This window comes from Rhinolophus hipposideros (assembly GCF_964194185.1).
Source record: "Rhinolophus hipposideros genome assembly, chromosome: 12".
NCBI lineage: Eukaryota > Metazoa > Chordata > Mammalia > Chiroptera > Rhinolophidae > Rhinolophus > Rhinolophus hipposideros.
Genome location: NC_138058.1, coordinates 10,245,950 through 10,264,588, shown reverse-complemented (window position 1 = coordinate 10,264,588; position 18,639 = coordinate 10,245,950). Strand labels below are relative to the sequence as shown.

Below are 18,639 nucleotides of genomic sequence, written 5' to 3'. Positions count from 1 at the left end.
TTATTTATCAGTGTAAAATAACAAGTTGGTTTCCTAACATACTCCAAAGGTAGCAGTTTTATTAACCATTTTAAACACATGGATTTAAACATTTTGATATACTTTAATCCATTGCCGTTATAATCCCTATGGTCCAAGTGGAAGCCTCTTTAGTGGGGTCCTGAGATTTTTGGACATGACCTTAAGGAGTCTTAGAGCTTCTTTGTACTCTGGAGTAAGATATTATCAGCTCATTTTGTACATTTTCTGTTCCTGGTTTGAATCCAGCTGTTTCTCCAAGAGGCCTCGTTCCTTCTGTGGGACATGATACTCAGCAAACAATCTGTCCTGAAGATGCTTGTTTTTTCTGGGTGAGTCATTGTTTCTGGGCCTTTTCAGTGGACAGTGCTTTTCATTTTATATTTATATATGATATTTTTGAAAAACATGCATAGATATTACTGTTTTTAAATTCTAGGAGTTAAATTCTAGGAGTTGATATAGGATATATTTTACATTAAAAATATAATACCTGTTTAAATATATATAGTATTCAACTTTATGCTTTTTTGTTAAATTATTTATTATTAAAATATAATAAATGTTGTTAAAAATATATATGATATCCAACTTCATCCTACTTTCCTAAAACTAAAATATAAAAAACAATCTTGCTTAATACTTTAGTACTGAATACTCTCTGACATTTCAAACAAAGCAATAAACATCCATCAGACACTGGCACTCACTGCCTTTAAGGATAACTAAAATAAGCAAACAGGAGTTCCCAGAACTCTGATTGTCATTCTATTTAGAAATTTGTTTTTTAAAGAACTGATGGTTGTGAAACACTTGCTATGAAAAAGGCCACATAGCTTTGTAATTAATTCCAGATAATCTGGCAAGCAGTATTATTTTCTCAATTACAAATAATAATATCCTAAACGCTGTGATGTGTCATGTCTGAAAGCTCTGGAGTCAAATATACAAGTCATAAGAGAAGGTATTAATAACATGTTCCAAACAACATCTGGAAGTTCTAAGGAACAGCCAACAAATGTAATATTTACATGGATGGTGACTGGTAAAAGTAAGTTAAAACACTTTTATGATTTTTTGTGATGAACAGTGGAGTTTAGGTTGTTTTCAGCTAGAAGCTTCTTAGTCGCAGTTCCTTTCTAAATATTTATGTCATCACAGGCTCCTCATCTCACTTTTATGTGCCCTCCTGTATGAAAAGAGAATAACAATAATATACCATTCATTCCTTATAATTATGAAGATTCAACTGGAAATTATATATGAATCTTCATAGTGATATCTTTGGGAGAATATAATTTTTAGATTTCTTTTCTGCACATTCTAAAAGTTATCATAGTATTTGTATTCTGGAAAAATGTTTGAGGGTAGCAGAGAGGGAATTTGGTGTTTGAAAGGACCAATAGTTGACTAGAATGGAAGACAAGGGCTCATGCACATGTCAATCTCCTGACTCTGCCCCCTTGGAGGGGTCTACTCTGTTCCTTCCTATAGGAAGAAAGAGTCCCTCCTGATATACCCAATCTTCTCATTGCAATATCCTCTCTGATAGTTTCCCAATCTTATTTTATTAGTGAACACTTTTCATGAAAATATGGTCATTGTGTGACACCCCCCCTTTAGGGCATCTCAAAATGATGTAATTTTTGCAAAATATGAATAAAAATGATTTTAGGTTAAAAAATTTTATGAACAGGATTTGATTTTAAATTGTATTATAAAGTTGATTTTAATACCATCTATAATAAGAAGAAACTGTTTTCCTAATATTAAAGACACATATCGAATTTAATTATGTAAGAAAAGAATGATTTATTTACAAATTTAAAAAATGTACATTGTTCTTATTCTCCTAAATGAATGTGTATTGTACTGAAGTGTAGATTGTTAATTATGTATTTAGGCCTACAAATACACAAAAACTGTGTTTATATCTTAATGTTTGAAATTCATGAATTTTGTGCTTTAAAAAAGAAATCTACAGGTTTCTACTTATAAACTATGTTTTGTTACTAAACAACCAGATAAGAAAATTTCAGACTTCTTTTTATTGTACTAGAACTTTCAGCTGGGAACAATGTTACAGATGTGGATGGTTGTCCCTCCCCCCCATAAATGAACAGCAAATTAGAAATAATTGTCATTATAGAGTAAAAACTGAAAAGCAATATGCTAAACATTGAACTCAAACAGTGAGGGGGGGAGTAACAGAATAAACCCCCAAAGTAGTAAGAAAACAAAGAAAAACCTGGTGAATGGTTCTTATCTTGTTTAGAAAAAAAGATACAGATAACAAAAGTTAAGAAAAGGCTGCTAACTAGTAAAGAGGTTTTCCTGGTCACTCTTCACTTGAGCAAACTAACTAGGGGGTACCAAAGCAGTTATGCGGGATGATCTGGAAAATCTTGAGGGTTTAATTGATAAATGTGACAAGTGGCCTCTGTCCTTCTAGTAGCTGCTCACTTTAGATAGGCAATGTGATATCTTTCAAATAGATTTATTTTCAACAATTTTCTGGAATAACTGAAATTTATTTTATATAAATATAAATATATATATATATATATATATATATATATATGTATATATATATATAATATGTATTTCTTGTAGGGATATATGTATATATTTATAACATGTATTTCTTGTAGGGATATATGTATATATCCCTACAAGAAATATAAGAATGTTTAAAGTAAAATTCTATATTACTATTTTCTGGTTTTCGGGAAAATTTATGTTGGTGCTAATAAATCTCAATGGGCATGATAACACTCACAGGAAATCTGGCAAACGCCGAGGACCAAAATGCTGAGGACCAATGAGAAAATCCTACCTCAGTAATCAAGCATGGTAATGAGACATTGATACGGAACAATAGTTTAAAACTTGATTGGATTTAAATGGTATTTTATTTTCTATTTAAATATATTCTGACCCTAAATATAATGATTTTAGTTGTTGAACAAGGGGAAGAAAGAACCCCAGCTCTGCCCTTCCATGGACCAAGGTGGTGGCAATCTGGCCAAGGACACAGGGCAGTTTCCCTGACTTGAAAAACATTCACCTTATCTCTATACTGCCTCCCCATCTGGAAGTGCAGGGAGTCTGAATGTCAGCCTCCCCTTCAAGGCTTCCCCTGGGCTCTCCACCTCCCTCTTGCCTGCCCAGTTTTGCACGTTATTCTGCTTCCTATTAGAGGAATTTTCCATCTTTCCCAGACTCTCCCTTCCTGAGGAGCTGCTGCTAACCCATCTTGCTATATCCAGTGATGCTACTTCTTTCCCAGTTTCGGGATTTGTTAAACCACACTTATATATACCCCAAAGCTACATAGGAAGTCCATTGTGCTAAATAATGTTTACCAGCTTATACATTCATTGATATGGTTTAATAACAGCTGAATGGGAGTCAGTAAGAGCTCCATGAATGTTACAGAAATTTCTTTACCATTCATGCACATTTGATATTGATGTGAGAGTTTCTGAATAAATACAGGTTAGAAAAGAGGTTAGAGTAGACAATAAGCCCTTATCTGATCCCAAACTTCTCACTACCTCTTGCCAAGCCTAGGCATATTTATATTTACACCCTTTTTTTTTGGTTTCTTCATACAGATTATAATTACCTAATACAGAATGTAAAATTGGGACAAGCAAAAATTATCACAGGAGTGCATTATTTTGGCAGCTGCTGGAAGTCTGCTCAAGCAGAGTGTGATTTATTTTAGGCAAATTTTTTCCCAAAAAGAAATCATGTTGCAAGTTAAGGCAATGAGCAGAAATTTCTGTTCTGACCTTAATTCTAATCTAAGAGGAAGGACTATTTGGCAGAGTGGGAGTGATGGGAACTTGCAAGAAATTCCTGGTTATGTCCGAGTGAATTACAGACAAGGAAACAAGGAAAAGAGGCTGGCATTATTTGGGCCTGTGCCTTAAATCTTAAAAAGGTGTATTTCAAAATTTCCAGAGGAAAGATAATCACGAATTCACGCTGAAACTTTATAAAAGAAAGAAGGCTCATAAACATGAATTTCTGATCATGTATTATTACTTGAGGTGACAGTAGTGGTGAGAACTGGGGGAGATTATACCCAACCTCAGAGGACCCGACTGGAGGGATTTTGAGCAAAGAAGTGACTTACAGTTGAAAATACATATTCATGAGGTGGCCAGTTAACTCAGTTGGTTAAAGCATGGTGCTAGTAACACGAAGGTTGCTGGTTTGATCCCCACATGCGGCACTGTGAGCTGCATCCTCCTTAAAAAAAAAAAAAATGTGGGAAAAAAAGAAAATACGTATTCATGCTGGCTGCTATGTTAACTTTGGTAGGTTATCACATCACCTCAGTAGTAAGGCAAGCAACTTGAAACAATACACTCCTATCCTCCACCCCAACTTTTGGGCTATAAAGTCCTAGATTTTTTTTCTGAAAAAAAGTATTTTGCCTTTATTTTTGAAAACTACTTTTGATGAGCACAGAATTCTAAGTTAAAAGTTACTTTCTTTCAGCACTTTAAAGATGTGATTTCACTGTTCTGACTTGCATAGTTTCTGATAAGAAGTCTGTGATTTTTCTTTGTTCGCCTTTACGAACTATGTCCTTTTTTACCTTCTGATTGCTGTTAAGTTTTTCTCTTTATCACTGTTTTCAGGAATCTGAGGTGTCTTCATGTATATTTCTTTGTGTTTACCCTTCTTGCAGTTTATTGAGCTTGTTAGGCTTGTAGGTATATAGTTAAAATCAAATTTGGGGGTTTGGGAGTCATTATTTATTTGAATATGTTTCTGCCCTTCCTTTTCTCCTATGGTATTCCAATTATATGTATGCTAGACTACTTGATATCGTCCCACAGGTTACTGAGGCCCTATCCATGTACTTCCAGTCTTTTGTGTCTTCATGCTTCATTTCAGATAGTTTCTATTGCTGTCTTCAAGTTCACTAATCTTTTCTTCTGTAGGGTCTAATCTGTGAATTTTCTTTCCATCCAGTGAATTTTTTTCCCCATAGTTTTTGATCTCTAGAGATTCCATTTGGTTCTTCTATACATATTTTCCACTTCTTTCTTCACTAGATCAATATTTTCCTTTAAACACTTAAACATAATTATAATGACTGTTTTTAATGATTTAATGACCTTTTCTACCAATTCTACCATTTCTGGATCTGTTTCTATTGTCTGATTTTTCTCCTAGTTATGGATCACGTTTTTTTACTGTGGTTTTTTTTGTTTTGTTTTGTTTTTTGTTTTTTTTTTTGGCATGTCTAGCAATTCTTAATTGGATGCTGGAAATTGTACATTTTATTTTGATGAGTATCTGGATTTTGTTTTATTTTAAAAAAATAGGGCATGGTTCTGGTAGCAGGTTATGTTTGGTTCCTTTTGAGGCTTCTTTTAAGCTTTGTTATGATGGATCTAGAGCTTCTTTTATTTTAAGGTTAGGATAGCCCCACTTCTAAGATGTGGGTGGCTCTTTTGGATACTGCTGAGCCTCAATAATAGTTAATCCACAACATGTAGCCTGATGATGTTGAATGCCTGAATGATTAAGAAGGACTCTTTACTCTGGTTAATGTGAACTTGAATAATTCCTAGGACTGTATGAGCCCTGGGAACCATTCATCTCATTACTCTCTGATCTCTATTTGCCCTACCTCATGGGGTCTTATCCTGTACATCGTGTTATTCTGTAAAGACTCAAGGGAACACCCATGAAAATTTCTGTAGTTCTTTCTCTCTTTAATTATGTATATCTCTGTATATCTCTCCTCTCTTGTCCTCTGTCCCACAACTTCCAGTTGCCTGTACTCCAATCTCTGTTTCCTAAACTCAGAGGATTCTGTTCTGTCTTTGGCATTCCCCTCCCTGCCCCAGGGTCCAGAATGTGCCTCCAGACAGAACGTTGAAGTGATAGGTGGAGTATCCCAGAGAAAAACATAAAATTTTGAATGCATGAAATAATAGAGAATAAACGATCCCAAATACACAATATTTATTACTGAAATAAAAACAATTATTATACTTTCTTAAGATCAATTTAAACTTAATGTGGAAAATAAGTGAAGTAAACTCATGGAAGAAAACTACTAAGGCAACGAGCTTTTCTTCCCCCAGCCATTCCAAAAGGAAAAAGAAACTGGTATTTTTAAGTTTCCCCCAGGCTCTACACTTGGCAAGATTAATTTAAAACTATTCCAGGACACTACAATGGACAATAAGAGCAATAGACAACCCATGCAATATGATAGATAAGATGACTTGCCTGGGAATAAAGAAACGTGGATTCCAGGCTTGATTATAACTATTATGTTATATGTTTGTAACTATGTGACTTGGAGCTTCAATTCCCTCATCTATAAATGAGGCAATGACCAGTGTTCTATTCAATCCCCAGAGCTGTTTTCAGCATCAAATGAGCTAGTGTATATGGAAGTGCCACATAAAGTATAAAGGACCAGATAGAAAGATTATCATTATTAGAGTGACCAAGATTATATCATGTTTGGGAGTAATTTAAGGCAGCCATAGTGTATGGGCCCAATTAGAAGAGGCCAGATTACACCTCATGAGCACAGTAGGGGTCAGCAGCCTTGACCCTCCCACATAGAAAGTCTGGGCAGAGCAGTGGGAAGCACTCCAGGGCCAGATTGCAGGAGCCCCTATTTTGTCATGATGGGGTTCCTCAGAAACCCACCTTCAAGAATCCCCTTACTGAGTGCTATCATCTCTGCACTGTGTTTGGGGCCCTGTTGTGGATTAACTATTGTTGAGGCTCAGCAGTACCTGGTGAACTTTGTCCTTCCTTGTTAGGGCTCATGGCCAGTCCCGGCTCCCTCCCAGAGCAGCCTGGGCTGGCTGGGCTTCAGGTCTCTCCCCGTTGTCCCTCCCCCACAGACGAGTGCCATTCCTGGGCTGCCCACCCAGCCAGCTGGCTTTCTTCTCCTGGGTTGCGACAGTCAGAAATTTATTCGAATTAACTGCTCACTAATTCTCAAGCTAATTAAGGGTGCTGCTGCGAGGGTCGGCCCCTCTGATCAGGTTCCTTCTGTACCTGTCACAGTTAATTTCTTCCTGGATAAGCAAGGGCTGACTGTGGTCTTGTTTTCACCATGAAGTTTAGTTATCTGTAAGTTGGCTTCCACTCGGTCACCTGGGAATTAGGAGTCTCCTGTGCGGTAGGGCAGGGCAGGGCACACTCCTCAGACAGTGCTGCTCAGCATATGGCACATGTACACTCCATTATGCCAGTCAGTGTCTGAACGGCCTACGCCCACTATCTTTAGCACAGGAGCCAACCGTTCACACTTGCCTGCCCTATCCAGTGAGAGGGGAATGCGGCAACTGCCTGCACTCTCTGGCTTCAGCAAGGCAGCAGAACAGTGCCATGATGGCTTCTCTGCTGGGCCTGGCAAGGCAGGAGGAGGGTGCCACATCCGAACTCACCCGCCGGTGCTAACAAGGCCAGGTGGAGATGGAGAAATGACATTCACCAGGGCCTCTGTCTCCAGAGTTTCAACTGTCCCCTACCCCTCCAGCAGATGCTTTCAGAGGAGCAAATGAATCTCCTTCACATATACTCTAGGTGCTCTTCAAACTTCTGCTTTTGTGCAGGATCACGAGATGAGGGACTGCAGCCAAGTCCTTACAAAGGAGAATCTCAGTTTGCTTTTGCCCTTTGGGCTCCTTAGACATCAGTCCCATTGGTTTTCTAAGCCAGAGGTTTTGGGGGTTCATCTCTCTGGTGGAGATTCCAAGTGTTGAGGTGCCTGATGTAAGGCATACTGTGGGGACAGAGTCCCAGAGAGCAGTTTCCAGGCTCTGGGCCTCGTGTGGGGAGGTGCTGGCTCGGGTAGTGAATGACCATCAACTGTGATTGGTTGGCCATCAGCTGTAACCGGTTAGCCAATTGGCTACTGATGTAACTGCCGGGCTGCGTTGATTGGTTGGTTGGTTGGCAGGCAAGAGAAGTGAATGGCAGACTGCGGAATGTGTGGCTACTAATGCGCGTGTGTCTCGCCCAGCATCCAGTGAGACTTTAGTGGTATGACTCCCCTACCTATGGCTCCTTGGGTGTTCCTTTTTGGCATAGCCACATCCTGCGTTCCTATGTGGGGAGCAGGAGCTGAGACCCCGCAGGCCGCCCCACGCGACACATGGTGCAGCAAGCAGGGTCTCCCATGTGATACACACACTCCTTGCTCCTCTGGGAGAAGCACCGGACTGATGAGAACCCTCCATATTGTGTGTCCCAACCTGGGGTGGGATATTTTTTTTGGTGTGAGCATGTCTCTCTGCCTCCTACTGATTGTGACATGGTCCTTTTATCTTTTGTCGTAAAGGGGCAGTTCATCTAGGTTTCAGAGGGAACTGGTCCATACACAGCTATCAATTCGGTGTGTCCGTGGGAGGAGATGAGTTCCAGCTCTCCGAGGCTGCCATCTTGGACCGCTTCCCTGGATGGTTTTTTAAAATCAGACACAGACTTTACAGGATTCATGGAGTGTAAAAATAAGGTGTGGAAAACATTCCAAACATCTGTGACACAGTGAGTGGGAGGTGGTACGGATTTGTGTGTAAAGTGACCAGCAGTCACTTCTCATGCTCGTAACTTGTTGTCAAAAGCAGAAACAAGCCATCATTACTATTAATGGAGTTATTGGCTGAGTGCTAATGAGGCTACTGATCAGACAAAAGCTCTGAGGCCCTTGCAACTCCCTGAACCTGAGCATATACAACATTACAATGGCAATTTCTCTGGACAAATCCTTTCCACAATGTCCTGGTAAATCTTCACAAAGTAATTCTTATATATAACTCAGTTTCATTCTGCACAATCATCTGGTGAAAAAGCAAGCAATAAGCTAAAATAAAATTTAAGACATAAAACAAACCTATCCGTTCTGCATTGTCAGCATTCACAGCTCTTTCTGGGCCTAGGACCCATGTCTCGGCCCCCTTACTACACACCTCCCTACCTTTTACTCTTGGCATTAAAGGACTTTACCTCCCCAGGTAACTGCATTCACAGGTGGCTTCCCACCTACAGTTTTTAAAGCCATCCTCCATTAATATTGGAAAGGAGGAAGCAATGGGACGCTGTGGCTTCCCTGCAGGGGAGAAAATTCTGTCAGGTGACAGAGGTTGAAGGCTGTCAGTGGAGTGTATACATGATAACAGGGGAAGTCAAGGTGTGGAGCACAAAGCTTTTAAAGCAGGAAAATTCCAGTGTGTCACATAAAAAGAAAGCATGCATTTGATATCTGTTTGCCAAGAATGGAAGCTGTAGGCTTACTGAAATTAACCTAAATTACATATAGGTATAGATATATGGATACGTGTGTGTAAGTGTACAGATAGACATACATGCACACACAGATACATATATCTGAATACACACAAAAAGTTTTTCTGTATATCTTGATTTTACTATGTTTTCTGGGTTCTTATTAAGCAGGAAAATCTTTCTATAAGATAATTTGAAGTTTGAACCATTGCTGAATAGAAAAATTACTCATGAAGCTACGTGCCTAGGTTTTGTTGATGCTGGTAAGTGTGCAATTCTGGGGAAAGATTTTTTTATGAAACCCCCACCAAAGTCCCAAGGAGTGTGCATTCAGGCCAGGCAGCTGAGCCCTCTGTGGCAGACAGTTGCTTTCCTCACTGCAGGTGAAGACAGCCCTTCACAAACAGAACAGTTGCTCTGGACTCACAGCAGATCCTCATTCTTTTCAGAACAAGACACAGGGAGTTATCTTGACTTAGTCCAAGTATCACTGGGGCAAGTTCCAGCATGAGGAAAATCATGGTGAAATTATACAAAGACCAAAGCAAGGGGTCACAGATTTAAAACTAACTACTAGCACCAGCAACATAAAAATTCTTCAGGATTTTTGTAGCATTTTACTAAGAATTATCTTGTGGGATGGGAATCTTTCCACTGTTTTTAGAGCTTATGATTTAACAAAATTAACAAATGTTTTATTTCCATAGCTCTGAGATTTAGTTTGTTTGATTTCTTATTCTCTACCTGCTCTTCAACACAGAAAATCTGACCATGTTTGTTCTGGGCCTAATTTCAGTACAGTAGTATTTTGTATGTCATCATTCTGTCATGTTTAAATTATTATTTTTTAATTTCTCAATTACAAGTGACATTCACTATTATTTTATATTAGTTTCAGGTGTACAGCATAATGGTTAGACATTTATATAATTTACGAAGTGACCCAGCAATTAGTCTAGTACCCACCTGGCACTCACTATATATAGTTATTACCATATTATTGACTATATTCCCTATGGTATACTTTACATCTCTGTGACACTTCTGTAACTGCCAATTTGTATTTCTTAATCCCTTCACTTTTTTCACCCCACCCTCTCCCCGCTCCCATGTGGCAACTAGAAATACCTTAGTGAACTTCCCTGCTCTCCTAAAGGGAATCTGGGTTAGCAGGAACTGGAATAGGAAACAGTGCTCCATGGAGGAAGACCGTGAAACAATGCTGGCAGAAAACCTGCTGCAACAGGACAGCTTGTGAGTAAGGGGTGGCCCGAGGACCCCCTGAACTTGTGCAGTGCCTCTTCTCTGATGTCCCCAACTGCATAATGGGTATTCCCACTTCTGCCATCTCACCAAGTATAAGTCTTCTTATACTTAGAAGTGTATATAATGGCATGCAGGTCAGACGTCCTCGACACTTCCCTCCAGTTTAGATTTACCCCAAATTGATGTGTTTCCACATTTGGCTATTTTCAAGATCAGTGAGAGATACCATAATGGAAATGTAACACATCAGAAAATTAATTAAAATTAACCATAAGGTTTCATGCAGATATCCTGGGGGAGAAGTAAAGGGGTTGCCGGAGCAGATGTTCTGAGATCTCCCAGCTCTCCTGGCCTGGGCAGGCTGACTGTACTTTTCTGTGGGGTGCTCTCTGGCCCAGAAGTCCACAGCTTTGGGTCAAAATTATTTAATATCTACTGACCAACTGAAGACTAGAAAATACATGGCTACTATTTTTATTAGTACCCTTCAAGTTTCTAGATAATTTCGCAGTATAATTGTTTATGACTAATTCTTTAGTTTTACTCTCTATGTAACGTGAAGGTTGGTTCTAGTTTTGTTTTATTTTGTTTTTTTTGCCCATGAGAAACGTCTTTAAAGTCATAACATTGGTTTATCTTTTCCTAACCTTCCCATCAGCATTCCCATCCATAACCAGGTTGGGGGGTTGAGAATAGGTCTTCAGGTCTGAGGTTCCGAACAACGCATGGTCTAGAATCCAGATCAGTGTCTGAGCACCAAGACGTCAGGGGCTCAGCCATAGAGCTGCATGAGACCTGGCTGGAGCAGCAAGAGGACAATTCTAAGCTTATGTTGACTTTGTATCTCAATGTCAGCATGAAAGCTTGTTATTGAGATATGAGCATATTTATTCATGTAAGGATATGGGTCATAATTATGAATTTAGAAAATACAGCTCCTGCATTGATACAGAACCCAAAGGTGTGTAAACCAGATACTTCAAATCCATTGTTGCAGAGGAGATGTAGGAGGAAGGCAAAGGAATATTTTTTCCTTAGCACCTGGATTTTCAGAGTTTTCCATGAAGACCTCAAAGCAATGGTCATGAAGGCGCATTATCGTCCTACGACAAAGCATTACACTAACCTATGAGGCAGCCAGAGGCAACTTAGCTGACTCAAGATGAGATTCTCACGTTCTTATTTCCAAAGCACTGTGACCTGTCATTAGTTGAGCTGCCAAATGTTCACAGATAATTTTGCTCTCATATACAGGAGGTCTAAAGTATATCTCACACTTAAGTTACTTTGAGAGATTAAAGTGAAAATTGTTACTGTTCTTTGACAAAATTGTTACCGTCCTTTCCTAAGGAAAAAGGAAAATGATAGACAATAAGAGCACATTTAGAAATTGGCTAGTGTGTGTGTGTGTGTGTGTGTGTGTGTGTGTGTGTGTATGCACGCACATGTGTGTACACGTTCCTTTATTTAGCATCCCTGTCCTAAAGCTATGGAATGGGTTGGGCAGGAAGTAGAAAAGCTGCTCATGAATCTGCAGGATGGGGGGTTGGGATGGAAGCACCTTCCGTTCATAACTTCCTCCCTTGTTGAATGCTGGCGGCTGTGGAGAAGGGAGGCCCGGTGGTTGCTGCAGCCATGCTGGGGGTGTACAGCAGATGGGTAACAAAGAGGGTTGATAAGTGTCCCTGTAAAAACACTGTGCTCAGTGACTACACCAAGTCAATCCAGCATTTATGGAGCACCTACTGTGTTCAGAATCCAGACCTTCAATTATAAATGGAAAAAGTCCCTGAACTTGAAGGTCCCAGTCTTGGGTGGAAGATGTTTGGGGTGAAGGAGAGCATGAAATGTGAGGAGATACATCCATTTACAAAATTCTTTCCAATAATGGATAACTGACCTGAAGCTTCCTTGCAGGGTGAACAGGAGTTAGGGTTACTTGATCCAATGTTCTGTTGGCAATCACAACCAGCGCTCACAAACCTGCAGGAGAATGACCTCGTTTATCCACCTTGACATACATGTTACAGGTGTGGAGAGGCTCTGCTCTTCCTAGAAGCCAAACTTGGCTCTGTAATCCTTTGATGTTCTCTGCTGTGGAAGAGGACAGGTGACTGAAGTTAATAAATAAGGTTTTTCTTGGTTCTGCTACTCACTGGTTGTATCATCTTTCTATTCAAAGTGGTTTTGTCATAAATACATGTACTTGGGTCTTATTTTTTTATCTTCTTTGGCAATCTCTCTTTTAATTAGTGTATTTTGACCATTCACATTTAAAGTTATTACTAATATACTTGGATTACTGTCACATTTATAACTTCTTTATTCACTGTGCTATTATTGCTTTTTGTTTGCTTTCTTTGGTTTTGAACACTTTGATTCCGTTTTATCTCCTCTTAGAATATTAATTACATTTCCTTTTTATGTTATTTAGCGGTTGCACGTTTGCATAGATGTGTACAACTTATCTAAGCTCACCTTCAAGTAACACCATCCTGCTTCATATGCAGTGCCTTCTGCTGAGAAATCCATCAAAGGCACTTTTTGTTACGTTGTTGTGGATTTCTAGCATTTCATTTTGATTTTTTCTGGAGTTCTGATCTCTCCGCCTAGATTACCCATCTGTTTTTTCATGGGGACTACTTTTTCCATTACAGCCCTCACCCTATTAATCATTTTAAATTCCTTGTCTGATAATACCAATATTGGTGTCATATCTGAGTCTGGTTCTGATGCTCTTCAGATTGTGTTTTTTTCTTGTCTTGTAGCATGCCTTGCAATTTCCTTGTTACTATTCAGACACATGTAAGAGATAACAGGAACTGGGGTGAAAAGCCTTTTAGTGTGAGGATGTACGGCAATCTGGTAGGAGTTGGGCTGTTTGATGTTTGCCTTAACTGTAGGTGCCAGAGGCTTGTTTTCAGTGTCCTTGTTGCTGTCTCTCTGCGGCCTTCAGGCTTCCCTAAGAATTCCCCCTTAAACAATCTGCACTCAGCTATATTTGATTCCTATTGATGTGGTGGCATGGTGTGGGGGAGGGGAAAGTGTCCTATAATTTTAATGATTCAATCTCAGTCTTTTACTGGGCCTGTGTTTCTGGGCTGTGACCTTCACAAGAGATTCTTAGCATTTTTTCACCCCGGAGGTGAGAAAGGAAGGCTTGAGGTGGTTGAAATTGGGTAAATGTCCTTCTCCCAGGTGGGATAAGACTCTGGTAAAGTCTTTTCCCCTAGAGGAGGCTTTTATCATAGAGAATGTTCTGGGCAGATCTCAAAATGATGGCCTTTTGTCCCCACCTGCCAGAGCCAGCAGGGAATTTTTCTTCACCATAAGAAACAGATGGAGTCCCCAGGAAAATCCGGAGAACACTCTAAGACTGGCCTCCCGAAGTTTTTCACTCTCAAGCTAGCCCACACTCAGCCTCCAGCAATTGGTCAAAATCACCATACAAGGGATCCTACCAGCTTCCACTCCAGGTATGCTGATCTCAGCTGCGAATCTCTGTATTTACACCATCGAATCTCTGTATTCACACCATCGCTCCAGATTTCAGGCCAGGAGTTTGCCTTGTCACCTCAGTTCTCTGATGAGTAAAAGAAAAAGCGTTTTGTTTTTTCAGTTTTGTCAACTTTTTTCTTGTTAAGGACAGGTGTGATAACTTCCAAGCTCTTTACACATTGGACCTAAAACCAGACGAATACTTATATAATCCTGAGCAGGTTGACTTTTCTGAATCCATTTCGCCCTTCATGATATGGAGATAATGAAACTGCTAAGCCTACTTCCTATTCCGATTATTTACATTAAAGCTTTACAAATAGAACACTACACTTACACAGGGGGTTATTGTCTGTCAAGTTGGTGAAACTGTCACCAGGAAACAAGGTGGTGAACTGTCACCAGGAAATGTCTATTAAGCCAGAAATATTTCTCATCTCCCTTTGAAATTCCTGTGCTAAAAGAACGTAAAAGACATGTGTCCCAATTCCACAGCTGGTCTATAATGTCCCCAGTGCTCCGCCATGCTCTTCATCACAAGACCCTTGGATATGACGGAGTCATGAAAGGAAAAAAAATCCCTGCCTACAAGGAACAGACCATTGGATGGTTATGTGTGCAAGAATTAAGCATGGTAGTATGTCATTGAAATCCTGATGTTTATTTGTTACAACAGGTAAAGTTACCTAATAAATTGGCATTTTGATATTGGGGCTGCAGTTACAAAAACTTGAAATACCGACAATAGTTTAGTGGTAAGAGGTTGGATGGCAAAGAAAAAAAAGATATTGTAGCTGCAAAGACTGAGACTCAGGTTATATTGTGGTGAAATACTGAAACTGTCACCTGTGATAGTATGGATGACAGAGAGAAAACAGAGACCACTAGGGAAAGTGGTGGGAAAAATGCAAAATGAGACAGTGTATGGATTGTTCCCCTCCATATTTACCAAGGGAGGGCTGAGGTGGGGAGGGAGAAAAAGGAGGGAGGGAGGAGAGAGAGAGAAAGAGAGGGAGAGGGAGAGGAAATTGGCTAGTTTTAATTATCAGGCAGAAACAAAAATTCCAGAAATTTGGGCCCTTGCTGTGTTACAAACATTGAGTATTAGCAATTCCAGACAATAGGAAATAAGAATGAAAAACGCTCTGACCAAGGCCCATTAAGACTTCCCAGGTAAACAAAGTGACTCAGCCTTGAGGAAAACTCAGATTATGGAGGTGATTATTCCCACCCAAACCTTGTTTGGGACGGCTTCAAGGTAACTAGTAGTAAGTTGACAGGGTTTGGCTTGGGTGCAAGGAAGACAAACTAATTCCTGCTCTCTTCTCTAATCCTCCCAGTGTACCTGCTGCCCCTTCGGCTGGAAACCGTCCCCACTTAGCCTGGGCCTGCGTAGCCCCTTCCCGGCACTTCCCATGCCTCTCCTCTCCTGTGAGCCTGCTGTTCTGCTCAGCTCCGGAAGAAGCTCAATGTTACTCCTAGACACTTGCCACCAGCTGCCCTCTCTGGCTGCCCATCACTTCACCTGGAGTTGTCTCCTCTGCTTGGGAATGAGCGGAGCACCCTGCCCCATGATGGCACCCCTGGCTCGCTCCCATCTTGGCACTCGGCCCTGTGGTGGCCCTCCAGCCCCGCCCATGACAAGTCGCCAGTCAGCCCAGAAGGCCCAGGGCCGAGGGCACATGGCTCCTGGAACAGCTGTGGGCTCAGGCTGAGTCAGCCGTCTGGGTGACGACGCCTGCCAGGTGAGGGTGGTCCCCAGTGAAGTCAGGGCACTCGCTGCCAGGAAGGACATGGCCAGGTTCGCTCCAAGTCATGTTTGTAAAGCTCGATCTGGGTAGCTGTGTGGGGAAAAACTGCCTCAAGTGACAGAACTGGACACTCACTCTTAAGGCCCGGAAGGAAGTGGATTTTGGAGATAGAAGAAAGTTAAGGACCTCAGTGTAGGGTGAGGGGCTATGGAATTCCAGGGGCGGCTGTGAAGGGTCAGGAGCCACAGTGGGTAGTGGTGGGGATGGGAAACCCATTATTTTGGACATACTGTGTCTAGATGTTCTGGTGGTGATCTCTAGTTGTTTGGCAAAATCTGTTAGGAAAATGACACATATGCCACGAAATATCTAAAAGTCAAAGGGGTTAGGGGGTCAAGGAGGGACCCCGGGTGTCCAACCTTTATTTCTGAGAGAAAATGGTCTTATTTTTTTTTAATTAGGACTAACTTTAAGGCCTTAAATTCACATATTATTCACACTTACATTTCAACTAGGAAAGATCAGCTCATTAGGTGTGAAATGATTTTAACAAGACTTCGCTAAAACTATAGAAAAGTAACGCACGTTACATCCTGTGTGTCAATTGAGGATGAGAGGCTCTATCACACTGTCGACCCCCCGCCCCCAATAAAGGTTGCGGTGGGTCGCACTTGGTCCTTGCCTCCCTCCGCAGTCCTGTCACCAGCAGCCATCCGCACGGGCCTGCGCCACCCATCACTGCTGCCAGGCCTCGGGGACCGTGCATGGCCACACAGAACCTTCCCTGGAGTTGGAGCACAGGTCAGGTTTGGCACATGTTTTTATTTTACTTTCACATTTACAAACTCAAGCAGCCCTTTTCAGAAAGGGAAGGCTGAGGCTGCCTGGAAGAAAAGCTGGGCTCATGGGCACTGCACAGAGTTGGGCACTTGGGTCTTTTCAGTTGGGAAACTGTCCCGTATCTCAAGGGCCCTCATGGTCACATGGCATCTGGTGGCCGTGGCTTGCTCCTCGGTGCATGGGAGATGCGTTACTTGAGGCTGCCTCTGTCCAGGGTTTTATTGCTGGTGAACCACATTATCCAACTTAGAGTCTGGGATGATCGCAGTATCAGAAAGGGGTCCGTCCGGTGGTGAGCGCTTTGCTGAGACGAAAAGAAATTGAAACATGTAAACTACGCTGATTCTGCAATGCTGCCATGTTGTCTGGGTTGCCCTGGAGGAGACAGGCAGAGAAGCCCCCATTGTCCACCCAGGTGGAACGAAGATGAGAGGGGGACAATAATCAGGACGGACGTGCCCAGATCCATAGCAGCCGAGCGCCAGAACCCAACCAGCTCTTCTTTTACCGTGCCATGTTCTCTTAAAACCCCCAAAGATGTTCCCCTTCTCGGGTCGAAAGAACCTACACTCCCCTCACTTTCCAAAATTGTATCTCTTGGGCTGAATGAGACAATCACTTGGCAGGCAGAGGTTCACAAATAGGGACTAGTGGTACACAGGCATGTATTCTGGACAGATGGATTGCCAAAAAGTGCCCTTGCCTCACCACTGAATTTCATAGGAAGATAGTCATGGAAAAAATGGTTTGCCTGTGTGGTTACAGCAGCGCCAAGATGAAAGCCAGATGTGTGATTTTGTTACTCAGATGTGGTCCTGTATCAGCCCCTGCAATTTCTGTGGACCATTAGCTTCTCATGTCTCCTGAGAGGACTGGGTGCCATTCCTGCAATCCCCGGGTGACAGGCAGGACCACTCCACCATCCAGGGGAACTACAAGGGCGCCCGCCTCCTTAACAGCTAAGGGAAAGGACTCCTAACGCTGTATAATTTTTCTTCCCGGTCTGTCAGGCTGCAAATATTTTGTCCTTTTCCCTTTCTAAGGAGAGCATAATGGCATCCTTGGCAGGGGTGGTGGGCGAGGCCCTCAGTGCACCTGATGTTCAAACTAAGCCGTAACGGTCAGGGTGCAGCTTCACCGGCTGAGGTACACACAGGCCCGTGGGAGACTGCAGGAGTCTTCCAAGGAGTGTCCTTTCTGCCCTCGGATCTCCACCTGCTCAGCCTCTGCTCTAACAAAGTATCTGAATTCACAGTCCTATGCATTAGTTGAGCAAAAAATCTGGCTTCTGATACCCAAAGAGCTTAAAGTCTCCTTCGAATCGAGCATACAGGCGCCGGATGTCTCGTTTGCTGATGCCCAGAAAGTAGAGCTCCACCTTGGTTTTATTATACAGGGTGATGCCCGGTGGGATGGTGGGGTACGACACCAGGTGGTCTATGCCCGCCTCCTTCAAGATGTATGGGGCGTCGTCCTCCAGGGTCTCGTGGTGGCCAATCACACTGTACGTTATCTCGCAGGGTGCACACAGTTCCACGTACGTCACCCAGTGGATGATGTGGTCCCCAAATTGAAGGTCCAGCCATCTATGGTTTGGATCACCCAGGTAGCGCACAAAGTCTTCAAACTGGATACCCCTGGTCTCCGTGCGGTTCCTCCTGTACTTCCGGATGATGCCAGGGGCAATCTCATGCCTGTACCAAGGTTCAAAGCGGGGGTTATGAACAAACTTATCCTTAAAAGCAGAAATCAGTCTTTCGAAGGGATCTCTTACGATGAAAAACTTGAAGTATGTTTTCAAGCTAAAGGAAAAAAATGAAGAGAAACGAGGTTAAGCGGATGCTGTTGGTGACCACAGCTGTGGGGGTGGGGGAGGCGAGAGCAGCTGGAGCAGCTGTCATCGCTTCCTGAGCCCTCACGGGGTCCCGACACCAGCACAACACGGGTCTCTCTTACTGAGTTCACTCAGCCGTCACCGGAA

The 18,639-nt window shown here is 41.9% G+C and overlaps 1 protein-coding gene across 4 annotated transcripts in view; it reads right to left on the bottom strand.

The window, feature by feature from the left end:
- Positions 1–16,620: 16,620 nt before the first annotated feature.
- Positions 16,621–18,639, bottom strand: part of CHST10 (carbohydrate sulfotransferase 10) — a 28,548-nt gene continuing 26,529 nt past the window's right edge. For 3 of the 4 annotated variants that reach the window (XM_081069010.1, XM_081069009.1, XM_081069011.1), the window contains exons 9-10: positions 17,754–18,460; positions 16,621–16,962 (exon numbers count right to left, since the gene is read on the bottom strand). In XM_081069010.1, coding sequence (XP_080925136.1) covers positions 17,923–18,460 — 538 coding nt within the window. In that variant the 3' untranslated portion in view covers positions 16,621–16,962; positions 17,754–17,922. The remainder of the gene's footprint in view (positions 16,963–17,753; positions 18,461–18,639) is intronic. The other variant, XM_081069008.1, reaches the window with a different exon arrangement.